The sequence below is a fragment of the Tachyglossus aculeatus genome, chromosome 5 (genome assembly GCF_015852505.1).
Source record: "Tachyglossus aculeatus isolate mTacAcu1 chromosome 5, mTacAcu1.pri, whole genome shotgun sequence".
NCBI classification, from domain to species: Eukaryota; Metazoa; Chordata; class Mammalia; order Monotremata; family Tachyglossidae; genus Tachyglossus; species Tachyglossus aculeatus.
Window position 1 is genome coordinate 38,370,136 of NC_052070.1, and position 26,912 is coordinate 38,397,047.

At 49.5% G+C, this 26,912-nt stretch overlaps 1 protein-coding gene across 3 annotated transcripts in view; it reads left to right on the plus strand.

Moving 5' to 3' along the window:
- The window catches only part of KIF17 (kinesin family member 17), a 91,702-nt gene that overhangs the window by 22,621 nt on the left and 42,169 nt on the right, over positions 1-26,912 (plus strand). For all 3 annotated transcript variants that reach the window (XM_038747153.1, XM_038747155.1, XM_038747156.1), the window contains exons 4-5: positions 23,485-23,674; positions 25,560-26,012. In XM_038747153.1, the coding sequence (XP_038603081.1) occupies positions 23,485-23,674; positions 25,560-26,012 (643 nt within the window). The remainder of the gene's footprint in view (positions 1-23,484; positions 23,675-25,559; positions 26,013-26,912) is intronic.

A 26,912-nucleotide genomic window follows, 5' to 3' on the forward strand; every position in this document is an offset into this window, starting at 1 on the left:
CTGCACACAGTAAGCGCTCAATAAATACGATTGAATGAACTCATTCGCTCCCATGGCTTCAACTACCCTCTCTGTGCAGATGATACAGCGTGGCTCAGTGGAAAGAGCCCGGGCTTTGGAGTCAGAGGTCAGGGGTTCGAATCCCGGCTCTGCCACATGTCTGCTGTGGGACCTTGGGCAAGTCACTTAACTTCTCTGAGCCTCAGTTACCTCATCTGTAGAATGGGGATTAAGACTGTGAACCCCACATGGGACAACCTGATCACTTTGTATCCCCCCAAGCGCTTAGAACAGTGCTTTGCACATAGTAAGCGATTTAACAAATGCCAACGTTATTATTATTATGATACCCAAATCTCTATCTCCTCCCCCGATCTCTCTCCCTCTCTCCAGGCTCGCATCTCCTCCTGGCTTCAAGACCTCTCTACTTGGATGTCTTCCCCTCACCTCAAACTTAACATATCCAAAAGGGAGCTCCTTATCTTCCCACCCAAACCCTGCCCTCTCCCTGACTTCCCTTTCTCCGTAGACGGCACCGTCATCCTTCCTGTCTCACAAGCCCGTAACCTTGGCATTATCCTTGACTCCTCTCTCATTCAACCCACATATTCAGCCCTTCACCAAATCCTGTCTGTCCCACCTTCACATCGCTAAAACCCGCCCTTTCCACTCCACCCAGTCTGCTACCACATTAGTACATTCACTCATCCTATCCCGCCTAGATTATGCATCAGCCTCATTGCTGACCTGTCCACCTCCCGCCTCTCCCCACTCCAGTCCATACTTCACTCCGCTGCCTGGATCATATTTCTACAGAAACGTTCAGGACACGTCACCCCTGCCCTCAAAAATCTCCAATGGTTGCCTATCCACCTCCATATCAAACAAAAACTCGTCACCGTTAGCTTTAAAGCTCTCCATCACCCTGCCCCCTCCTTCCTCACCTCTCTTCTCTCCTACAGCCCAGCCTGCACACTTCAGTCCTCTGGTGCTAACCTTCTCGCTGTGCTTTGATCTCTTCTGTCTCTGGTTTGGAACACCCTCCCTCCTCAAATCTGCCGGACAATTACTCTTTCAAAGCCTTTATTGAAGGCCCATCTCCTCCAAGACTAATCCCCACTTTTCCTCATCTCCCACTCCCTTCCTTGTCACCCTGACTTGCTCCCTTTGCTCTCCCCGCTGCCCCACAGTACAGCACAGTTGTGGGCAGGAATTGTCACCGTTTATTGTTGTATTGTACTTTCCCAAGCGCTTAGTGCAGTGCTCTGCACACAGTACGTGTTAAATAAAATGCGATTGAATGAATGAATGAATGAAACATAAGCTATCCATTTCCTGGAACTGCTGCCAAGAGGCCAAGGGTGACCACCCAGCCCTCATCATCATCATCATCATCAGTCGTATTTATTGAGCGCTTACTATGTGCAGAGCACTGTACTAAGCGCTTGGGAAGTACAAATTGGCAACATATAGAGACAGTCCCTACCCAACAGTGGGCTCACAGTCTAGAATCAGTCAGTCAGTGGCATTTATTCAGCATTTACTATAATAATAATAATAATGATGATGATGGTGGCATTTGTTAAGCGCTTACTATGTGCATAGTAAGCGCTTAACAAATGCCACCATCATTATTATTATTATTATTATGTGCAAAGCACTGTTCTAAGTCCTGGGGGGGGATACAAGGTGATCAGGTTGTCCCCCTTGGGGCTCACAGTCTTAATCCCCATTTTACAGATGAGGTCACTGAGGCCCGGAGAAGTTAAGTGGCTTGCCCAAGGTCACACAGCTGACAAGCGGTGGAGCCGGGATTCGAACCTGTGACCTTTGACTCCCAAGCCCGCGTTCTTTCCACTGAGCCACGCTGCTTCCAATGTGCAGAGCACTGTACTAAGCACTTGGGAGTGTACAGCACCACAGCGTTGGCAGACGTGTTACCTGCCCAAAGCGAGGCCTAGTGAGAAGCAGTGCAGCGTAGTGGATGGAGCCCAGGCCTGAGAGTCGGAAGGACCTGGGTTCTAATCCAGCCTCCCCCACGTGTCTGCTGTATGACCTTGGACAAGTCACTTCACTTCTCTGTGCCCCAGTTACCTCATCTGTCAAATGGGGATTAAGACCGTGAGCCCCATGTGGGACAGGGACTGTGTCCAACCTGATTATCTTGTATCTACCCCAGCGCTTAGTGCAGTGTCTGGAACATAATAAGTGCATAAAAAATACTGTGAAAAACAACAAAACAAAAAAAAATGAGCTTACAGTCTAGACAGGGAGACAGACATTAATATAAATCAGTATTTCAGAATATTTACTCTTATTTACCCTAGCGCTTAGTGCTGTGTCTGGAACATAGTAAGTGCATAAAAAATACTGTGAAAAACAACAAAACAAAAAAAAATGAGCTTACAGTCTAGACAGGGAGGTGGACATTAATATAAATCAGTATTTCAGAATATTTACTCATCTACCCTAGCGCTTAGTGCTGTGTCTGGAACATAGTAAGTGCATAAAAAATACCGTGAAAAACAACAAAACAAAACCAAAAAAAATGAGCTTACAGTCTAGACAGGGAGACCGACATTAATATAAATCAGTCTTTCAGAATATTTACTCTTATCTATCCTAGCGCTTAGTGCTGTGTCTGGAACATAGTAAGTGCATAAAAAAATACCGTAAAAAACAACAAAACAAAAACAAAATGAGTTTACAGTCTAGACAGGGAGACAGACATTAATATAAATCAGTATTTCAGAATATTTACTCTTCCACAGTAAATTTTGATTTCTTGTGACGAGACAAGTGTGAATCCTTTCACTTTTCATTCATTCATTCAATCGTATTTATTGAGCGCTTGCTGTGTGCAGAGCACTGTAGAACAGTGCTTTGCACATTCATTCATTCATTGAATTGTATTTATTGAGCGCTTACTGTGTGCAGAGCACTGTACTAAGCGCTTGGGAAGTACAAGTTGGCAACATATAGAGACGGTCCCTACCCAACAGTGGGCTCACAGTCTAGAAGAGTCTGTACCCCTCAAGGTAGTTATCGCTTAACAAATACCATCATCATCAGTGCTTTGCACATAGTAAGCGCTTAATAAATGCCATCATTGTTATTATTATTATTTTTATCACTGTACAGAGAAGCAGCGTGGCTCAGTGGAAAGAGCCTGGGCTTTGGAGTCAGAGGTCATGGGTTCAAATCCCGGCCCCGCCACTTGTCAGCTGTGTGACTTTGGGCAAGTCACTTCACTTCTCTGGGCCTCAGTTCCCTCCTCTGGAAAACGGGGAATAAGACTGTGAGCCCCCCGTGGGACAACCTGATCACCTTGTAACCTCCCCAGTGCTTAGAACAGTGCTTTGCACATAGTAAGCACTTCATAAATGCCATCATTATTATTATTATTATTGCTAAGCGCTTGGGAAGTGCAAGTCGGCAACATATAGAGACGGTCCCTACCCAGTAACGGGCTCACAGTCTAGAAGGGGGAGACAGACAAGAAAACAAAACATGGAGACGGGTTCACTTTTGTCTCTCTCTCTTTCCCCGTCTCTGGGTTTCTCTTTCCTCTCTTTTCTTTCTCCCTCTCTCCCTCTCTCCCTCTCTCCTTCTCTCCCCCCTCTCCTTCTCTCCTTCTCTCCTTCTCTCCTCCTCTCCTCCTCTCCTCCTCTCCTCTCCTTCTCTCCCTCTCTCCCTCTCTTCTTCTCTCCCTCTCTCCCTCTCTCCCTCTCTCCCTCTCTCCCTCTCTCCCCCTCTCCTTCTCTCCTTCTCTCCTCTCCTTCTCTCCCTCTCTCCCTCTCTCCCTCTCTCCCTCTCTTCTTCTCTCCCTCTCTCCCTCTCTCCCTCTCTCCCTCTCTCCCTCTTTCCCTCTTTCCCTCTCTCCCTCTCTCCCTCTCTCCCTCTCTCCTTCTCTCCTTCTCTCCTTCTCTCCTTCTCTCCTCCTCTCCTCCTCTCCTCCTCTCCTCTCCTTCTCTCCCTCTCTCCCTCTCTCCATCTCTCCCTCTCTCCCTCTCTTCTTCTCTCCCTCTCTCCCTCTCTCCCCCTCTCCTTCTCTCCTTCTCTCCTTCTCTCCTTCTCTCCTCCTCTCCTCCTCTCCTCTCCTTCTCTCCCTCTCTCCCTCTCTTCTTCTCTCCCTCTCTCCCTCTCTCCCTCTCTCCTTCTCTCCCTCTCTCCCTCTCTCCCTCTCTCCCTCTCTCCCCCTCTCCCCCTCTCCCCCTCTCCTTCTCTCCTTCTCTCCTCTCCTTCTCTCCCTCTCTCCCTCTCTCCCTCTCTCCCTCTCTTCTTCTCTCCCTCTCTCCCTCTCTCCCTCTCTCCCTCTTTCCCTCTCTCCCTCTCTCCCTCTCTCCCTCTCTCCTTCTCTCCTTCTCTCCTTCTCTCCTTCTCTCCTCCTCTCCTCCTCTCCTCCTCTCCTCTCCTTCTCTCCCTCTCTCCCTCTCTCCGTCTCTCCCTCTCTCCCTCTCTTCTTCTCTCCCTCTCTCCCTCTCTCCCCCTCTCCTTCTCTCCTTCTCTCCTCCTCTCCTCCTCTCCTCTCCTTCTCTCCCTCTCTCCCTCTCTCCGTCTCTCCCTCTCTCCCTCTCTCCCCCTCTCCCCCTCTCCCTCTCTCCCTCTCTCCCTCTCTCCCCCTCTCCCCCTCTCCCCCTCTCCCCCTCTCCCCCTCTCCTTCTCTCCTTCTCTCCTCTCCTTCTCTCCCTCTCCTCTCCCTCTCTCCCTCTTTCCCTCTCTCCCTCTCTCCCTCTCTCCCTCTCTCCCTCTCTCCTTCTCTCCTTCTCTCCTCCTCTCCTCCTCTCCTCCTCTCCTCCTCTCCTCTCCTTCTCTCCCTCTCCCTCTCTCCGTCTCTCCCTCTCTCCCTCTCTTCTTCTCTCCCTCTCTCCCTCTCTCCCCCTCTCCTTCTCTCCTCTCCTTCTCTCCTTCTCTCCTCTCCATCTCTCCCTCTCTTCTTCTCTCCCTCTCTCCCTCTCTCCCTCTCTCCCTCTCTCCCTCTCTCCCTCTCTCCCTCTCTCCCTCTCTCCCTCTCTCCCTCTCTCCCTCTCTCCTTCTCTCCCTCTCTCCCTCTCTTCCTTCCTCTCTCCCCCAACCCTCCCTTATAATTTAAAGATATGTATATACACGAGAAAGCTCCAGGGTGTCTGCACTGAGTCCTGAAGGGCAAGTTGCTCACATGGATCTCAGTTTCTCTAGCCCGCAGTGACACGGCCGGCCTGGCTGGGACATTAAGTCCTGTTGGGTGGGAGAGAGCGGGAGCTAGCTGTGCTATGGGCTCCTCTCTCCCTATATGAGACGCCTGCATCCTCTCTTGTCACCTCTTATGCCATCGAGTCGTGTCTGACCCAATTCACCTCCCCGAGCCTCATCTGCGAGAAGCAGCCTGGCCGTGAGAAGCAGTGTGACCTAGTAGATTCATTCATTCATTCATTCAGTCGTATTTATTGAGCGCTTACTGTGTGCAGAGCACTGGACTAAGCGCTTGGGTAGTACAAGTCGACAGCATAGAGAGACGGTCCCTACCCAACAGCGGGCTCACAGTCTAGAAGGGGGAGACGGACAACAAAACATGTTAACAAAATAAAATAAATAGAATAAATATGTACAAGTAAAATAGAGTAATAAATACGTACAATTCAATCGTATTTATTGAGCACTTACTGTGTGCAGAGCACTGTACTAAGCCCTTGGGTAGTACAAGTCGGCAACATAGAGAGACGGTCCCTACCCAACAGCGGGCTCAAGTCTAGAAGTTAGGCTTGGGAGTCAGAAGCTGCTGGATTCTAATCTCGGCTCCACCTCTCGTCTGCTGTGTGACCTTGAGCAAGTCACTTTGCTTCTCCGTGCCGCAGTTACCGCATCTGTAAAATGGAGATTAAGACTGGGAGACCCTTGTGGGGCAGGAACGGTGTCCAACCTATTACCTAGTATCTACCCCAGTGCTTAGCTATTGGCACATAGCACTTAACTTACACCATGAGAAGCAGCGTGGCTCAGTGGAAAGAACCCGGGCTTTGGAGTCAGAGGCCGTGGGTTCAAATCCTGGCTCCGCCAACTGTCAGCTGTGTGACTTTGGGCAAGTCACTTCACTTCTCTGGGCCTCAGTTACCTCATCTGGAAAATGGGGATTAAAACGGTGAGCCCCCCGTGGGACAACCTGATCACAACCTGATCCCACCATCGACCCCCGGCCCACGTCATCCCCCGGGCCTGGAATGCCCTCCCTTTGCCCATCCGCCAAACTAGCTCTCTTCCTCCCTTCAAGGCCCTACTGAGAGCTCACCTCCTCCAGGAGGCCTTCCCAGACTGAGCCCCTTCCTTCCTCTCCCCCTCGTCCCCCTCTCCATCCCCCCATCTTACCTCCTTCCCTTCCCCACAGCGCCTGTATATATGTATATATGTTTGTACATATTTTTTACTCTATTTATTTATTTATTTTATTTGTACATATCTATTCTATTTATTTTATTTTGTTAGTATGTTTGGTTTTGTTCTCTGTCTCCCCCTTTTAGACTGTGAACCCACTGTTGGGTAGGGACCGTCTCTATATGTTGCCAACTTGTACTTCCCAAGCGCTAGTAAGCGCTCAATAAATATGATTGATTGATTGATCACCATGTAGCCGCCCCAGCGCTTAGAACAGTGCTTTGCACATAGTAAGTGCTTAACAAATACCATCATTATTATTATTATTATTGTTATTGTTATTGGATATTGTTATTCTTCTAGACTGTGAGCCCACTGTTGGGTAGGAACCGTCTCTATATGTTGCCAACTTGTACTTCCCAAGCGCTTAGTACAGTGCTCTGCACACAGTGAGCACTCAATAAAAACGATTGAATGAATGAATGAATTGGATAGGGATGTGTCTGCCACCTCTGTGATACTGCATGTCTACTAATTCTGTGATTATTGTACTCTTCCAAGAGGTTAGTACAGTGCCCTGCACACAGTAAGTGCTCAATAAATGCCATTGACTGATTGACTGGGGATTGCCGCTAGTCTGGGAGTCCTTCCAGGCTCCCTCCCCAGATTGCTTGGATCATTTAGCATTTTAGCTCCAAAATTCCCGGAGAAAAGCCGGCCCAAGTGAGTCAGAGATTTGCAAGGGATAGGCGAATTATATGCAGATGCACACCCACTCTTTCCTCATGGTCTCCTCTCTTTTCGGGAGGAGTGGTCCTCAGAAAAATGCCCCCAGAGACCCCTAAACTGAGGTGCCCAGAAGTGGCACGTTGAACATGTCTTCCCTTCCAATCAATCAATCAATCAATCGTATTTATTGAGCGCTTACTATGTGCAGAGCACTGTACTAAGTGCTTGGGAAGTACAAATTGGCAACACATAGAGACAGTCCCTACCCAACAGTGGGCTTACAGTCTAAAAGCCTTCCAAACAGCCTGCCCCTGGTCAGTGTGCAATGGCAGGCAGGGGCCAAGCTCCCTCCGAAGGAACTGCCCCCGGCACTCAGTGCAGCTGCGCTCTGCACACAGAAAGCGCTCAATAATAATAATAATAATAATAATGATAATGGCATTTATTATGCGTTTACTATGTGCAAAGCACTGCTCTCAGCGCTGGGGAAGTTACAAGTTGATCAGGTTGTCCCACGGGGGGCTCACAGTCTTAATCCCCATTTTACAGATGAGGTAACTGTTATCGACAAGTAGGGTGCAAAGTAGGATAACTCGGTGTCAATCGGCCGCAGGGTTTTTGTACCCAGGGTGGTGACGCAGATAGGAAAAATAGGAAAAATGACTCGGAGACATGAGTTCAGATAGAGCAGCAAAGAAGGAAAGTGGCTACCTGCCCGTTCACCTCCCAGGAGAGGTACGAGTGACAAAGCAGCCCCGATCCCACGCTCACTGTGTCTTTTATTGAGTTACAGCAACGTGGGAGTGGGGCACTAGGAAATTTCAGGAATTCAATTAGGACTGACAGGATGTTACAAAATTCTCATTATTCTCTTTTCTCACTGCCTTGTGCAGGATGTCGTTATCTGCCCTATGGCCTTGCATAGATAGGTGTGTAAGTTCTCGTTATCTTCTGTTATCACTGTCTTGTGCAGGATGTCATCTGCCCTATGACCTTATGTAGATAGGTGTTACTTGTTAATGGCCTTGAAGGCATCCGTTGCAGACGATACAAAAAGGAGCTGTTCTCTCAGCCTGCACAAAATGGAGGGTTACGGTCAGCGTACACAAAATGGAGTCAGTCATGTCAAGTCTGCTAGTGGACAACGTCATCATCATCATCATCAATCGTATTGAGCGCTTACTGTGTGCAGAGCACTGTGCTAAGCGCTTGGGAAGTACAAGTTGGCAACATATACAGTCCCTACCCAGCAGTGGGCTCACAGTCTAAAAGAGGCCCAGAGAAGTGAAGTGACTTGCCCAAAGTCACAGAGCTTACAGTTGGCGGTGCCGGGATTCGAACCCATGAACTCTGACTCCAAAGCCCGGGCTCTTTCCACCATCGATCGACTGACTGATGGAGCCGGAGCCTGGGCCTGCAGGGGCATCTGGAAACAGTTCATTGCAGAGGAGATGGGAATCTTGGTTTTCCGGGGAGGCGTCTAGCCCAGCTTTGGGGACCGGGGGGACGAAGGAGGGATAAGAGCGTCCCCGGCCCCTCGCTTATGGTTAAAGTCCTGGGGGAGAAGAGCACCGGGGTTCTTGGGGTGCTGTCCTCGCTCCAACATGACTTTAGCCCCGCTTTGTTCCACATCTGCCTTGGCGGCCGGTTGCCATGGCAACTGGCAGGGCCGGACCCCCAGCGCTTGGACAGAACAGTTTCCAGAAGAACACGGCGGGGCTGGAGCCTGCGGCCGCCAGGACTCCCATCTGTTTCCAACCAATTAAGGAAACACCTTCACTTTCGGAGGGCCTGCTCGTACACTTCCCGACTGCAAATTATCTCGGAGAAGCAACCGCCAAACTCCAGTAGCCAGGCCGTTTGGGCTAATAAGGGCTCCCTAATTCCATCTGATTTTTTTTTTTTTTTTTTTTTTTGGCGGCGTGGAGTTGTTTAGAAAAACCTCCTTTAATCTCAGAGGCCTTTTCCTCTGAGATCATTAGATTCTGTTTGACTCAGATTCACAGAGGTGCATGACTTATCATTTCTGAGGGGATGAATCGGAGGGCAGCCCTTGCTGAGCTCCCCCTTAGAAATAAAGAATATCGTTAGAATGGGAATGGTGCGAGGTGGCCAGGGCGAAAGTCCCCGTTTCCCTTTCATCAGTCGTATTTATTGAGCGCTTACTGTGTGCAGAGCACACCCACTCTTTCCTCACGGTCTCCTCTCTTTTCGGGAGGAGTGGTCCTCAGAAAAATGCCCCCAGAGACCCCTAAACTGAAGTGCCCAGAAGTGGCACGTTGAACACGTCTTCCCTTCCAAACAGCCTGCCCCTGGTCAGTGTGCAATGGCAGGCAGGCCTTTCTTTCCACTCCCTTCTTCATTAGCCTGGATACCTCCCTCTCCCCTCCTTTCTCCCCCACATCTCTCCTTTTCCCTCTCACAGCTTCATTTAAGGGCTGACCTGGCCCGGAATTAAGCCTGCTCTCTCAGCATCGAGTCTGAAAGAGGTGGTGGGCCACCCGCTCTCCATCCAACCCGTTTTGACAGCCGCCACGTCTTTGGTTTTTCTCACACTTTCACAATATTGTATTTCACAGCTCTGCGTCAGCAGCAAAACCTCACACCGCCCGGGAAGGGCGACTCGAAGTCTGACTTCGTTAGGCGCCCCTGGCAGGGTTGCTCTATTGCAGAATCATCATCAATCGTATTTATTGAGCGCTTACTGTGTGCAGAGCACTGTACTAAGCGCTTGGGAAGTACAGATTGGCAACATCTAGAGACAGTCCCTACCCAACAGTGGGCTCACAGTCTAAAAGAATGCCCTGGGGGTTGTGTTCCTTGGCGACTTAATTGGTGCCCCCAGATAACAAATGGCAGCTCACCCTTCTGCATCAGCAACTGAGGTAGGAGACGATTACCCAGTGCTGTTCTGGAAAAAAAGGGCGATCCCATTCCTGTTTCAGGGCTTCGAGCCGGGAATAGGGACTCAATCTTTGGCTTTTGACATTGTTTTTGGAAGATCCCTTTTTGCTTCTCTGGACCTCGGTTTCCCCATGTTTAAATTCATTCATTCATTCAAGCGCTTAGTACAGTGCTCTGCACACAGTAAGCGCTCAGTAAATACGATTGCTTGATTCATTCATCGAGAAGCAGTGTGGCTTAGTGAAAAGAACCTCGGCTTGGGAATCAGAGGTCATGGGTTCTAATCCTGGCTCCGCCACTGGTCAGCTGTGTGACTTTGGGCCAGTCAATAATAATAATAATGATGGCATTTATTAAGTGCTTACTATGTGCAAAGCACTGTTCTAAGCGCCGGGGGGGATACAAGGTGATCAGGTTGTCCCGCGTGGGGTTCACACTCTTACTCCCCATTTTACAGATGAGGTAACTGAGGCTCAGAGGAGTTAAGTGACTTGCCCAAGGTCACACAGCAGACATCATCAATCATCATCAATTGTATTTATTGAGCGCTTACTAGGTGCAGAGCACTGTACTAAGCGCTTGGGAAGTACAAATTGGCAACATATAGAGACAGTCCCTACCCAACAGTGGGCTCACAGTCTAAAAGACATGTGGCGAAGCTGGGATTTGAACCCATGACCTCTGACTCCAAAGCCCAGGCTCTTTCCCCTGAGCCACTTAACTTCTCTGAGCCTCAGTTACCTCATCTGTAAAATGGGGATTAAGATTCTGAGCCCCATGTGGGACAACCTGATTACCTTGTATCTTCCCCAGTGCTCGGCACATAGTAAGCACTTAACAAATACCATTATTATTATTCATTTATTCAATCATATTTATTGAGCTCTTACTGTAATAATAATAATGAGTGCAATGTCTAAGTTGCAGTTTAATTTGTTAATTGTTAATAATTTATAAGTTTTTAAGTGCTTACTGTGTGCCAAGAGCTGTACTAAACACTGGGATGGATAACAAGATCATTACTTAATTTGTTAATTGTTAATAATTTATAAGTTTTTAAGTGCTTACTGTGTGCCAAGAGCTGTACTAAACACTGGGATGGATAACAAGATCATTACATTCCATATAGTTCCCCTTATTCAGCCCCACAGCACTTACGTACATATGCCAATTTGTACTTCCCAAGCGCTTAGTACAGTGCTCTGCACATAGTAAGCGCTCAATAAATACGATTAATGATGATGATGATGATCTGTAACTTATTTATTTATATTAATGTCCGTCTCACCTTCTAGTCTGTAACTTGTTGTAGACTGTGAGCCCACTGTTGGGTAGGGACCATCTCTATATGTTGCCAACTTGGACTTCCCAAGCGCTTAGTACAGTGCTCTGCACACAGTAAGCGCCCAATAAATGCGATGGAATGAGTGAATCAGGTTGTCCCACGGTGGGGGCTCCCAGTCTTAATCCCCATTTTCCAGATGCGGTAACTGAGGCCCAGAGAAGTGAAGCGACTCGCCCAGAGTCACCCAGCTGACCACTGGCGGGGCCGGGATTTGAACCCGTGACCTCTGACTCCAAAGCCCGGGCTCTTTCCACCGAGCCACGCTGCTTCTCTCCCCATGTTTTGCTTTGTTCCCTGTCTCCCCCTTCTAGACTGTGAGCCCGTTGTTGGGTAGGGACCGTCTCTATACGTTGCCAACTTGTACTTCCCAAGCGCTTAGTAATAATAATAATAATGATGGCGTTTCTTAAGCGCTTACTATGTGCAAAGCACTGTTCTAAGCGCCGGGGGGATAAAAGGATATAGTAGTACAGTGCTGTGCCCTTAGTCCCGTGCCTTTTCCTTTGGGCCCCGCTGTTTCTCCCGCTGCTTCGGGCGCGGTGGGAGATTTTGAAGGAGGGGAGGGTGTGGAAGAACAAACATTCCTCTACTTCATCATCATCATCATCATCAATCGTATTTATTGAGCGCTTACTGTGTGCAGAGCACTGTACTAAGCGCTTGGGAAGTACAAATTGGCAACATATAGAGACAGTCCCTGCTCACCGCCCTGGCTGCGAGCCCAGCCCAGCGGCGGAGCTTTGGCTCAGAGCCGGGTAAGGGATGGCAGCAGAAATAAAAGGAATTTCCATGAGTGCCAACCCTACGGGGCAACTGCCCGCTGGGGCCCGGTGCCATCACCCTGCCCTTTTAGACTGTGAGCCCGCTGTTGGGTAGGGACCGTCTCTCTATGTTGCCAACTTGGACTTCCCAAGTGCTTAGTCCAGTGCTCTGCACACGGTAAGCGCTCAATAAATACGCTTGATTGATTGATCCACCCCGGTGCCCTAATCGTGCCCTACTCACGGAGCCCACACCGGCAGGGCTTGGGTTGCACGGGAAAATCAGGTGGTGGGCTGAGAAGACCAGGGAAGGCAAAGCTGGAGGACTGGGGAGTAGTGGAATCTGAGTGTTTTGGGTTTTTTTTAAATGGTATTTGTTGAGTACTTAAATTAACAATAAATAATCAATCAATCAATCGTATTTATTGAGGGCTTACGGTGTGCGGAGCACTGTACTGAGTGCTTGGGAAGTCCAAGTTGGCAACATATAGAGACGGTCCCTACCCAACAGCGGGCTCACAGTCTGGAAGGGGGAGACAGAGAACAAAACCAAACATATTAACAAAATAAAATAAATAGAATCAATATGTACAAGTAAAATAAATAGAGTAATAAATATGTACAAACATATAAGAAGTCACATGCCAGCAGGCCTGGATCTCAAACTGATTTCAGACCTATTTTGCTGTGGTCCTTTGTCCTCTCCTTCTCCCCATCCCGCCCGCCCGACCTCCTTCCCCTCTCCACAGCACCTGTAATAATAATAATGATAATAATGGCATTTATTAAGCACTTACTATGTGCAAAGCACTATTCTAAGCGTTGGGGAGGTTACAAGGCTATTAGGTTGTCTCATGGGGGGCTCACAGTTATTCAATTTATTTTATTTTGTTAATATGTTTTGTTTTGTTCTCCGTCTCCCCCTTCTAGACTGTGAGCCCACTGTTGGGTAGGGACCGTCTCTACGTGTTGCCGACTTGTACTTCCCAAGCGCTTAGTACAGTGCTCCGCACACAGTAAGCGCTCAATAAATACGATTGAATGAATGAATGAATGAATGAATGAATGAAGTGACCTGCCCAAAGTCACACAGCTGACAATTGGCGGAACCGGGATTGGAACCCATGAACTCTGACTCCAAAGCCCGGGCTCTTTCCACTGAGCCACGCTGCTGTATATATGTTTGTACAGATTTATTACTCTATTTTACTTGTACATATTCACTATTCTATTTATTTTGTTAATGAGGTGCATCTACCTTTAATTCTATTTGTTCTGACGACTTGACACCTGTCCACATGTTTTGTTTTGTTGTCTGTCTTGCCCTTCTAGACTGTGAGCCCTTTGTTGGGTAGGAACCGCCTCTATATGTTGCCAATTTGTGCTTCCCAAGCGCTTAGTACAGTGCTCTGCACACCGTAAGTGCTCAATAAATATGATTGAATGAATGAATAATAGCTCGCAGGAACACTGACATTAGGCAAGTCACTTAACTTTTCTGAGCCTCAGTTCCCTCATCTGGAAAACGGGGATTAAGACTGTGAACCCCACGTGGGACAACCTGATCACCTTGTATCCCCCCCAGTGCTTAGAACAGGGCTTTGAATATAGTAAGCACTTAACAAATGCCATTATTATTATTAGGAAGTCAGAACCCTCTCACAAGTCACATTCATAACAATAACAATAATAAGTAAGGTATTGAGAGAAGCAGTGTGGCTCAGTGGAAAGAGCACAGGCTTTGGAGTCAGAGGTCATGGGTTCGAATTCTGGTTCCCCCACATGTCTGCTTTGTGACCTTGGACAAGTCACTTCACTTCTCTGAGCCTCAGTTCCCTCATCTGTAAAATGGGGATTAAAACCGTGAGCCCCATGTGGGACAACATGATCACCTTGTAACCTCCCCAGCGCGTAGAACAGTGCTTTGCACATAGTAAGCGCTTAACAAATACCATGATTATTATTATTAGTTAAGCACTTATTCTGTGCCAGGCTCTGTAATAAGCACTGTGATACAGGCTAATCAGGTTGGACACAGTCCCTGCTCCACGTGGGGCTCACCGTCTCGATCCCCATGTTACGGATGAGGTAACCGAGTCACAGAGAAGTGAAGTGACTCGCTCAAGGTCACACAGCTGACACGTGGCGGAGCTGGGATTTGAACTCGGGTCCTTCTGACTCTATCCACGCTGCTTCTGTGTGGGGTTTCCAGCCTATTCTGGGACTCAGAGAGTTCGCATAATAATAATAATGGCATTTATTAAGCGCTTACTATGTGCAAAGCACTGTTCTAAGCACTGGGGAGGTTACAACGTGATCAGGTTGTCCCACAGGGGGCTCACAGTCTTAATCCCCATTTTACAGATGAGGTAACTGAGGCACAGAGAAGTTAAGTGACTTGCCCAAAGTCACACAGCTGACAATTGGTGGAGTCGGGATTTGAACCCATGAACTCTGACTCCAAAGCCCGGGCTCTTTCCACTGAGCCACAATGCTTCCCATCCACGCTTCGGATGGACAGCAAGATCTGCGGAGCTGATGCCCTTAATCTCTAACGGACGGGAGACTCCTTGGTCACAAAATCCCCCCAGCTCTCATTAGAGGCCCGGAGCCGGCAGAAAGATTTGCCATCAGAGGAAGTGGCAAGGCGCCTATTGCTAAAGAACGAACAAAACACACACATCTTCCTTCAGGGCAAGGCTCACATCTACCCTCTACGTCGTGCTGGATTTTTCCAAGTGCTCTGCACTCAGAAAGCGCTCAATAAATGTCAACGATTGATTCTGGCAGGTCCTGGGAGGGGACGGTGACGAGTCAAGAGGTCAGTGCAGCCCGGTTCAGTGGAAGGAGCAAGGGTTTGGGAGTCGGGGGTCATGGGTTCTCATCCCGGCTCCGCCGCTTGTCAGCTGGGTGACTTTGGGCAAGTCACTTCACTTCTCTGGGCCTCAGTTCCCTCATCTGGAAAATGGGGGTGAAGACTGTGAGCCCCCCCGTGGGACAACCTCGATTGCCTTGTATCCTCCTCAGCGCTTAGAACAGTGCTTGGCACATAGTAAGCACTTAAATACCAACATTATTATTATTATTATTAATGCCCTGGAAAAACGTCAGAGGCTAGGGGAGAGAGCACAGGCCTGGGAGGATTTTAATCCTGACTCTGCCCCTTGCCTGCTGTGCAACCGGGGGCAAGTCCCTTAACTTCGCTGTGCCTCAGTTTCTCAGCTATAAAATGAGGATTTCGTTCCTGTTCTCCCTCCCTCTTAGACTGGAAGCAGGGCGGGGGACAGGGCTACGACCACCGCATTCCTAGCGCTTAGTACTGGGCCAGGCACAGAGTAGGCACTTGACAAATCCCACCGTCATCGCCACCACTGTTATTGTTACTAATATGCAGCCGGCACCCAGGCCCCTCAGTCAATCAATCAATCGTATTCATTGAGCGCTTACTGTGTGCAGAGCACTGTACTAAGCGCTTGATCCACACTTGATGAGTCACTTGATCACGTTTGATCAGTCCCGCGGATCCACACTGCAAGTGTTCTGCTCCACTTTGCTCCTCCAGCGCCTCACAGCTGAGTCAATTAGCTCTCGCCCCGGGACATCTAGAACAGTCCCTTGCACAAAGTAAGCGCTTAATAAATGCCACCATCATCATCATCATCCTCTGGGAGGGCCAAAGCCTCTAATTGTCTTCCTAAAGGATTCCAAGCCCACAGCCCCACTCTGGTTCAAAATTCCAGGCTCTGGAGAACGGAAAGGTCAGAAGCAGCCAGAGATGCTCGGCACGGCCATGTCAGATAAGCCAGTAGGATGTCTCGCATGACATCTGCCAAAGCCCTGTTCTAAGCACTGGGGTTGTCCCACGGGGGGCTCACAGTCTTAATCCCCATTTTACAGATGAGGGAACTGAGGCTTAGAAAAGTTAAGTGACTTGCCTAATGTCAGTGTTCCTGTGAGCTATTACTCATTCATTCAGTCATATTTTTTGAGCACTTACGATGTGCAGAGCACTGTACTAAGCACTTGGGAAGTACAAGTCGACAACAGAAAGAGCCTTGGCTTTGGAGTCAGAGTTCATGGGTTCAAATCCCGGTTCCGCCACTTGTCAGCTGTGTGACTTTGGGCAGGGCACTTCATTCATTCATTCAGTCGTATTTATTGAGCGCTTACTGTGTGCAGAGCACTGGACTAAGCGATTGGGAAGTACAAGTCGGCAACATGTAGAGACGGTCCCTATCCAACGGTGGGCTCACAGTCTAGAAGGGGGAGACGGAGAACAAAACAAAACGTATTAACAAAATAAAATAAATAGAATAACTGTGAGCCCCCCGTGGGACAACCTAATAGCCTTGTAACCTCCCCCGCACTTAGAATAGTGCTTTGCACATAGTAAGTGCTTAATAAATGCCATTATTATTTTTATCATTATTACAGGTGCTGTGGAGAGGGGAAGGAGGTAGGGTGGGGGGGATGGGGAGGACAAGGAACCACAGCAAAATAGATCTGAAATCAGTTTGAGATCCAGGCCTGCTGGCATGTGACTTCTTATATGTTTGTACATATTTATTACTCTATTTATTTTACTTGTACATATCGATTCTATTTATTTTATTTTGTTAATCTGTTTGGTTTTGTTGTCTGTCTCCCCCTTCTAGACTGTGAGCCCACTGTTGGGTAGGGACCGTCTCTATATGTTGCCAACTTGGACTTCCCAAGCGCTTCGTACAGTGCTCTGCACACAGTAAGCACTCAGTAAATACGACTGATTGATTGATTGATTATGTATTATTAATTTAAATACTCAACAAATACCATTAAAAAAAAAAAACCCCGAAACACTCAGATTCCATTACTCCCCAATCCTCCAGCTTTGCCTTCCTTGGTCTTTTCAGCCCGACGTGCCACCTGATTCTCCCGTGCAACCCAAGCCCTGCGGGTGTGGGCTCTGTGAGTAGGGCAGGATCAGGGCAATGGGGTGATCAATCAATCAATCGTATTTATTGAGCGCTTACTGTGTGCAGAGCACTGTACTAGGCGCTTGGGAAGTACAAGTTGGCAACATATAGAGACAGTCCCTACCCAACAGTGGGCTCACAGTCTAAAAGGGCAGGGTGATGGCACCAGGCCCCAGCGGGCAGTTGCCCCATAGGGCTGGCACTGATGGAAATTCCTTTTATTTCAGTCAATCAATCAGTCGTATTTATTGAGCACTTACTGTGTGCAGAGCACTGTACTAAGCGCTTGGGAAGTACAAGTCAGCAACACATAGAGACAGTCCCTACCCAACAGTGGGCTCACAGTCTAGAAGGGGGAGACAGAGAACAAAACCAAATTCATGATTTTGGGTCATTCAGCCTGGGGTCCACTGAGGCCCCTGGAATGTTTTTGGCTGATCAGATATTTGACCGTTTTTTCCCGCAACCTATGCCTGTTGCGGGAAATGCCTGACATTGCATGATTTCATGAGATTTCATGAGAAATTCCTTTTATTTCTGCTGCCATCCCTTACCCGGCTCTGAGCCAAAGCTCCACCGCTGGGCTGGGCTCACAGCCAGGGCGGTGAGCAGGGACTGTCTCTATATGTTGCCAATTTGTACTTCCCAAGCACTTAGTACAGTGCTGTGCACACAGTAAGCGCTCAATAAATATGATTGATGATGATGATGATGAAGTAGAGGAGTGTTTGTTCTTCCACACCCTCCCCTCCTTCGAAATCTCCCACCGCGCCCGAAGCAGCGGGAGAAACAGCGGGGCCCAGAGGAAAGGGCCCGGGACTAAGGGCACAGTACTGTACTATTGTATCCTTGTATCCCCCCAGCGCTTAGAACAGTGCTTTGCACATAGTAAGCGCTTAAGAAACGCCATCATTATTATTATTATTATTATTACTAAGTGCTTGGGAAGTACAAGTTGGCAACGTATAGAGACGGTCCCTACCCAACAACGGCTCACAGTCTAGAAGGGGAAGACAGAGAACAAAGCAAAACATGGGGAAGAGAAGCAGCGTGGCTCGGTGGAAAGAGCCCGGGCTTTAGAGTCAGAGGTCACGGGTTCATCCCGGCCCCGCCACTGGTCAGCTGTGTGACTCTGGGCAAGTCGCTTCACTTTTCTGGGCCTCAGTTACCTCATCTGGAAAATGGGGATTAAGACTGTGAGCCCCCCCCGTGGGACAACCTGATTCATTCATTCATTCATTCATTCAATTATATTTATTGAGCGCTTACTGTGTGCAGAGCACTGTACTAAGCGCTTTAGAAGTCCAAGTTGGCAACATATAGAGACGGTCCCTACCTAACAGTGGGCTCACAGTCTAGAAGGGGGAGACAGACAAGAAAACAAAGCATATTAACAAAATAAAATAAATAGAATATGTACAAGTAAAATAAATAAATAATGAGTAATAAATATGTACAAATATATATACATATATACAGGTGCTGTGGGGAAGGGAAGGAGGTAAGGTGAGGGAGAGGAGGGGCAGAGGAAGGAGGGGGCTCAGTCTGGGAAGGCCTCCATCCTTATCACCTTGTAACCTCTCCAGCGCTTTGAACAGTGCTTTGCACATAGTAAGCGCTTAATAAATGCCATTATTAGAGAAGCAGCGTGGCTCACTGGAAAGAGTCCGGGCTTTGGAGTCAGAGGTCATGGGTTTGAATCCCAGCTCCGCCACCTGCCTGCTTTGTGACCTTGGGCAAGTCACTTAACTTCTCTGAGCCTCAGTTACCTCATCTGTAAAATGGGGATTAAGACTGTGAGCCCTGCGTGGGACAACCTGATCACCTTGTATTCCCCCACCAGCGCTTAGAACAGTGCTTTGCACATAGTAAGTGCTTAATAAATGCCATCATCATCATCATCATTATTAGGAAGCAGTACGGCCTAGTGGAAAGAGCAAGGGTCTGGAAGCCCGAGGATCGGGGTTCTAATCCCTGCTCTGCCGATTGCTTGCTGTGTGACCTGGGCAAATCACTTATCTTCTCTCTGCCTCGGTTTCCTCAACTCTAAAATGGGGATTAAATACTTAGACTGTGACCCAATTTGGGACAGGGACTGTGTCCAATCTAATTAGCATGTGCCTACCCCTGTACTTAGAACAGTGTTTGACACCGACTAAGCACTAAAAAAAGCCATTAAAAAACACTTAAAAAAAAAACCAATTTGGGTTCTAATCCAGGCTCCACTAAGCTGTTGTGTGACCTTGGGCAAGTCACAGGCATAGGATGGGGGAAAAAACGGTCAAATATCTGATCAGCCAAAAACATTCCAGGGGCCTCAGTGGACCCCAAGCTGAATCTGACCCCACAGTTGCAGTTGTTAAACCACAGTTAAGCAGACCAACATGGCCCTGGGCTAAATCATCAGCTGGATGAAACGCTGGAGTCAAGAAATAATTCTTTCTCTCTGCTCCTCACTGGTCTCCCATCCTGGTTACTCTGCAGGACACATTTTGGGAGGTGGCCTTTTAAAATGGCTGAGAGAAATTGAAGGAGTCCAGAGAAGAAGGGGTGATAACGTGATTAAAGGGTTGGAAAATGAGTCCCGGAAGACAGGTTGAAGGGCATGGGGTTGTTTAGTCTGGAGAAGAGAAGGCTGAGCGTGCACTGGCCTCAAGCAGGAAGCTGTCGATGAGAAGAGTCCCTTCTTCCCTCTTTGAACTCAGAAATCTCCAGTGGCTACCAATCAACCTACGCATCAGGCAAAAACTCCTCACACACTGGGCTTCAAGGCTGTCCATCCCCTCGCCCCCTCCTACCTCACCTCTCTTCTCTCCTTCTCCAGCCCAGCCCGCACCCTCCGCTCCTCTGCCGTTCACCTCCTCACCGGGCCTCATTCTCACCTATCCCGCCGTCGACCCCTGGCCTGGAATTCCCTCCCTCCACCCATCCGCAAAGCTAGCTCTCTTCCTCCCTTCAAAGCCCTACTGAGAGCTCACCTCCTCCAGGAGGCCTTCCCACACTGAGCCCCCTCCTTCCTCTCCCCCTCCAGCCCCTCCCCATCCCCCCTGCCTTACCTCCTTCCCCTCCCCACAGCACCTGTATATATGTATAGATGTATGTATTTATTACTCTATTTTATTTGTACATGTTTATTTATTTGATTTTGTTAATATGATTTGTTCTCTGTCTCCCACTTCTAGACTGTGAGCCCACTGTTGGGTAGGTACTGTATCTGTTGCCAGCTTGTACTTCCCAAGCGCTTAGTACAGTGCTGTGCGCACAGTAAGCGCTCAATAAATACGATTGAATGAATGAATGAATGAATGAACACAATCTTCAACTGTTCACTTTCCAACAGCTTCTTCCCCACTGCTTTCAAACATGCTTATGGAATCCCCTAGTCTAAAAAAAACCCCTCCCTTGACCCCTTGGGCTCCCTCCAGTTACCACCCCATCTCCCTCCTACCCTTTCTCTCCGGACTTCTTGAGAGAGTTGTTTACCTCCGCTGCCTCCCCTTCCTCTCCTCCAGTTCTCTCTTAGTTCCCCTCCAGTCTGGCTTCCTCTCCCTTCACTGCTCCGAAATAGCCCACTCGAACCAGTGACCTCCTTCTCACCACATCTGATGGCCTCTACTCTATCCTGATCATCCTAGACCTCTCAGCTGCCTTTGGCATTGAGACCACCCCTCAGCGGAAAGGGCCCGGGCTTTGGAGCGTGGCTCAGTGGAGAAGAGCCCGGGCTTTGGAGTCAGAGGTCATGGGTTCAAATCCCGGCTCCGTCAAATGTCAGCTGTGTGACTTTGGGCAAGTCACTTCACTTCTCTGGGCCTCAGTTCCCTCGTCTGTAAAATGGGGATGAAGACTGTGAGCCCCATGTGGGACAACCTGATCACCTTGCAACCTCCCCAGCGCTTAGAACAGTGCTTTGCACAAAGTAAGCGCTTAATAAATGCCATTATTATTATTATTATTTGGAGTCAGAGGTCATGGGTTCAAATCCCGGCTCCGCCAATTGTCAGCCGTGTGACTTTGGGCAAGTCACTTCACTTCTCTGGGCCTCAGTTCCCTCATCTGTAAAATGGGGATTAATGTGAGCCCCCCGTGGGACAACCTGAGCACCTTGTAACCTCCCCAGCGCTTAGAACAGTGCTTGGCACATAGTAAGCGCTTAATGAATGCCATCATTATTATTATTATTATTCTCCTTGAAACTATATCCAGCTTAACCACCGTCCTCTCGTGGTTCTCCTATCTCTCTGACGGCTCCTCAGTTCTTTTTGCTAGCTCCTCCTCCACTTCCCACCCTCAGACGGTGGGGTTCTCTCAAGGCTCACCTCCTATTCTCCGTCTACACCCTCTCACCTTGAAGAACTCATTCGGTCCCATGGCTTCAACTGCCATCTCTATGGGGATGATTCCTAAATCTCTATCCCTACTGTCTCTCATTTCCTCCTGCCTTCAGGACATCTCTACCTGGATGTCCCGCCGATCCCTCAAACTAATCATGTCCAAAGCTGAACTCCTTATCTTCCCACCCAAGCCTTGTCTTCCCCATATCTTTCCCCCCACTGTAGGTAATGCCTCTTATCTCACAAGCCTGTAATCTTGGCGTCGTCCTTGACTCATCTCTCTCATTCCACCCACATATTAGATCTGTCACCAAATCCTGTCGGTTCTACCTTCACAAAATTGCTAAAATCTGCCCTTTCCTCTCCGTCCAACCTGCTACCACAGTGATCCAAGCAGTTATCCTAACCTTCCTTGACCACTCCATCTGCCTCCTCGCTGACTTCCCAGCCTCCAGTCTCTCCCCACTTCATTTCATACTTCACTCTGCTTCTTTTTTTTATGAAAAATGTTCACGTCTCCCCATTCCTCACGAACCTCCAGCGGTTACCCAGCCACCACGGCATGATACAGAAAGTCCTTACCATTGACTTTAAAGCACTCAGTCGGCTTGCCCCATGTACGTCACCTCACTGATCTCCTCCTACAACCCAGCCGCGCGCTCCGCTCCTCTAGTGCCGGCTTACTTCTGACCCCATTCCCACATCCTTCCCGAGACCCGGAACTCCCTCCCTCTCCATAAACACCGGACCACCTCCATCTTCAGAGCATTATTAAGGTCCCGTCTCCTCCAAGAGGCCTTCCGTGATGAAGCCCTCTTTTCCCCAGCTCCCTCTCCCTTCTGCATCATCTATGCACCTGAATCTGTGACCTTTGGGCATCTGACAGTCACCCCGCCCTCTACCCCACAGCACTTATGCACATATCTTTAAATTATATATGACAAAGTATATTCATGTCTGGCTCCCCCTCTAGACTGTAAGCCTGTTATGGGCAGGGAATGTGTCTGCTAATCCTGTTGTAGTGTACTCTTGCAAGCTCTTAGCACAGTGCTGTGCACAGAGCGCTCAATAAATACTGTTTATGATGATGATGATGATAGTGGGCCGCCATCGACCCCCGGCCCACGTCATCCCCCTGCCAAGCTAGCTCTCTTCCTCCCTTCAAGGCCTACTGAGAGCTCACCTCCTCCAGGAGGCCTTCCCAGACTGAGCCCCCTCCTTCCTCTCCCCCCGCATTCTCCCCGCCTTACCTCCTTCCCCTCCCCACAGCACCTGTATATATGTTTGTACGTATTTATTACTCTATTTTATTTGTACATATTTATATTTATTTTATTTTGTTAATATGTTTTGTTTTGTTCTCTGTCTCCGCGTTCTAGACTGTGAGCCCGCTGTTGGGTAGGAACCGTCTCTATATGTTGCCAACTTGTACTTCCCAAGCGCTTAGTACAGTGCTCTGCACACAGTAAGTGCTCAGTAAATACGATTGAATGAATGAATGAATCATTGAATCAATGAATCATTGAATGATTGATGAATGATGAATTCAATGATTGATGAATCATTGAATGAATGAATCAATGAATGAATCATTGGAGGCTAAAAGGCACCTCCCTAGTTAGTCAATCAGTCAATCAATCGGATTTATTGAGTGCTTGCTGTGCGCAAAGCATTGTACTGAGCACTCGGGAGAGTACAGTGTAACAAAAAACAGACACATTCCCTGCCCACAATGAGCTTACAGTCTAGAGGGACAATCTAGTCCATCTAAGCCGAGCACGTAGGCCTCCTGGCAGGATGGCACCTGAAACGGATTCAAGACTGCCCAGAGCCTCTCCTGGGCCAGACTGTTTCTAAGAATGATGAAATCCAACTTGATTCACATTGTATCTCCCCCAGCGCTCAGTACGGAGCCTGGCACACAGTAAGCACTTAACAAATGCCATTAAAAGAACCAAAGAAGGAAATGTAGTGTCGTCGGGCCGGAAGGCCCCTCCAGAGCTCTCGGTAGCAGGAACGCAGGGCCGAGGAGAAAACTCGAAGCGCAAGCCGGAGAGTGGAGCTGAAACCTTGGGCTCCGCTCCGTCACGGGCTTTCGTGTTCCCCGACAGCTGAAGGAACACTCGGAGAAGGGCGTCTACGTCAAGGGCCTGTCCATGCACACGGTGCACAGCGTGGCGCAGTGCGAGCGCATCATGGAGACCGGCTGGAGAAACCGCTCAGTGGGCTATACGCTGATGAACAAGGACTCCTCCCGCTCCCACTCCATCTTCACCATCAGCATCGAGATCTGCTCCGTGGGTAGGTGCCCTCGCGGTTCAATCGGAAGGGAGGACGGTTCATTTAACCCCCATTCGACAGGTGAGGAAGCTGGGGCCCAGAGAAGTGAAGTGACTCGCCCAAGGTCCCACAAGGCAGGGCCGAGACTAAAACCCAGTTCCTTTAACTCCCAGGCTCACGATCTCTCCCTAGGCCGTGCCGCTCATTTTCACCCTTTCGACCCAGGGAGATGGCAGGCTCTCCGGCAGAATCGGTCTGCGAAAAGATCGTTGGCCCAGAGTGCCAGGGTTGGGAGAAACTGAGGCAGTTTTGAAGGCGTGGGACACCGAAAGCCCCGCTGATCGGGGTGGAGCGGGTGGAGGTGAAGCCCGAAGCAGAGGCCCAGTGACAGAGAGGAGCCGCCTAGGCCCCATATGTTGCCAACTTGTACTTCCCAAGCGCTTAGTACAGTGCTCTGCACACAGTAAGCGCTCAATAAATACGATTGATCGATTGATTGGGGGAAAGGGAAGACTCACTCCATCTAGAGAGGCCAGTGTGGGTTGGTGAGCTGCCTGAGTTCTCCGTGGGCACAAGCTGCTCATGGTATTTGGAGAAGGTGGAGAGGGGGACAGGAAATGATCCCCCCGGAGCAACATGGAGCGGGAAAAGGGGTGGGTGGGTGCCTTCCCAAAGGGGAATGCTTGGGAAACTCATCTAAGAAGACATTGTTTCTCCCTGAGATGGAAGCTGAGGAGTCTCCCCAGCTTGTTCCTTTTATGTGTTGACCCTCATAGAAACCTGGAAATGACAGTATCCCAGCTCTGCCACTCGTCTGTGCTGTGACCTTGGCCAATTCATTCATTCATTCATTCAATCAATCGTATTGATTGAGTGCTTACTGTGTGCAGAGCACTGTACTAAGCGCTTGGGAAGTACAAGTTGACAACACAAGTTGGCAATTCCCTTCGCTTCTCTGTGCCTCAGTTCCCTCATCTGTTAAATGGGGATCGAGACGGTGACATCCATGTGAGACAGGGACTGTGTCCCAACCTGATCAGCTCGTAGCGTTTCTAGGATATCTGTCGTCCCATCTGGTTGGGAGCAATTTGCTCTTCAGACCCCCAACCCGCTCCTCCGGGGAGGGAGTTCGGGGTTGTTCCCTTCCGCGGCTGGAGTTTTCCGCTCCTCCCTCCCGTCTCGGCCCCTCTCTCTGCCTCTTTGTTGAGCTTCTCTCGGCCTATACCCCGCCCCGGAGGCTTGAGAGGGCGTGTGGAGGGATGGGGAGAAGCGGTGTGGCTCAGTGGGAAAGAGCACGGCCTTTGGAGTCAGAGGTCGTGGGTTCAAATCCCAGCTCCGCCAATTAGCTGTGTGACTTTGGGCGAGTCACTTAACTTCTCTGGGCCTCAGTTACCTCATCTGTAAAATGGGGATGAAGACTGTGGAACAACCTAATCATCTTGTAACCTCTCCAGCGCTTAGAACAGTGCTTTGCGCATAGTAAGCGCTTACTAAATGCCATTATTATTATTCCCTTCCCTCCTCGTCCCCCTCTCCATCCCCTCCATCTTACCTCCTTCCCTTCCCCACAGCACCTGTATATATGTTTGTACATATTTATTACTCTGTTTATTTATTTTACTTGTACATAGCTATTCTATTTATTTTATTTTGTTAGTATGTTTGGTTTTGTTCTCTGTCTCCCCCTTCTAGACTGTGAGCCCACTGTTGGGTAGGGACCGTCTCTCTATGTTGCCAATTTGTACTTCCCAAGCGCTTGGTCCAGTGCTCTGCACACAGTAAGCGCTCAATAAATACGATTGATGATGATGATGGGGAGGCCTGCAGAGCCCTGAGGCGGACGGGGCCCGGAGCCAGGTTCAGAAAGGAGCCCCCTCCCTCCCCCCCCGCCCCACCTGTCTTCTAGACGAGCGAGGCAAAGACCACCTCCGGGCGGGGAAGCTCAACCTGGTGGACCTGGCCGGCAGCGAGAGGCAGTCGAAAACGGGGGCCACGGGGGAGCGGCTGAAGGAGGCCACCAAGATCAACCTGTCCCTGTCGGCCCTGGGCAACGTCATCTCGGCCCTGGTGGACGGCCGGTGCAGGCATATCCCCTACCGGGACTCCAAGCTGACCCGGCTGCTGCAGGACTCCCTCGGGGGCAACACCAGGACCCTCATGGTGGCCTGCCTGTCGCCTGCCGACAACAACTACGACGAGACCCTCAGCACGCTGCGCTACGCCAACCGGGCCAAGAACATCAAGAATAAGCCGCATATTAACGAGGACCCCAAGGACGCCCTGCTGAGGGAGTATCAGGAGGAGATAAAGAAGCTCAAGGCCATCCTGGCCGAGCAGATGAACAGCAGTCACCTCTCAGGTAAAACCCGCCCACCCCGGGTCCCGGCAGAACCCCAGCTCCAGGAAGATCCGCGGAGACGTGGGCTGATGTCCCCATGGCCGCCGCCTCCCGAATACCCGGGGGCGAGCATCGGGGTCACCGGCGGTCCGCGGACTTTCGCTTATCCGTGAAGTCACCGCAGCTCGTTTTCCGAAGTCCCCCGCAAGTCTGGGTAGGGGGGAAGTGGGTGATGGGTTGGGGTCCAGGGTCGCGTAGTCGGTATTATAGAAATACCGTTATTATGGTGATGAGTAGACTGTGAGCCCACTGTTGGGTAGGGACTGTCTCTATATGTTGCCAGTTTGTACTTTCCAAGCGCTTAGTACAGTGCTCTGCACACAGTAAGCGCTCAATAAATACGATTGATGATGATGAGTAAGTGCCGACTATGTGCCATGCGTTGTGGTAAGCGCTAAGGCGAGATAACCAGAGCAGGCAGAGTCCCTGTCCCATCTGGGGCTCACAATCTAAGATCGGCATGACGTAGTGGATAGAGCACGGGCCTCGGGGGCAGAAATAGTTAATGGTGGTATTTGTTAAGCGCTTACTATGTGTCAAGCACATTTCGGGGGGATACAAGGTAATCAAGGTTGTCCCACGTGGGGCTCACAGTCCTAATCCCCGTTTTACAGATGAGGGAACTGAGGCACAGAGAGGTGAAGTGCCCAAAGTCACACAGCTGAGAAGTGGCAGAGCCGGGATTAGAACCCACAACCTCTGACTCCCAAGACCGGGCTCTTTCCACTGAGCCACGCTGCTCAATCCCCGGCTCTGCCACTTGTCTGCTGTGTGATCTTGGGCTTCTCTGGGCCTCATTTACCTCATCTGTAAAACGGGGATTAAGTCTGTGAACCCCAAGTGGGACAGAGACCGTGCCAA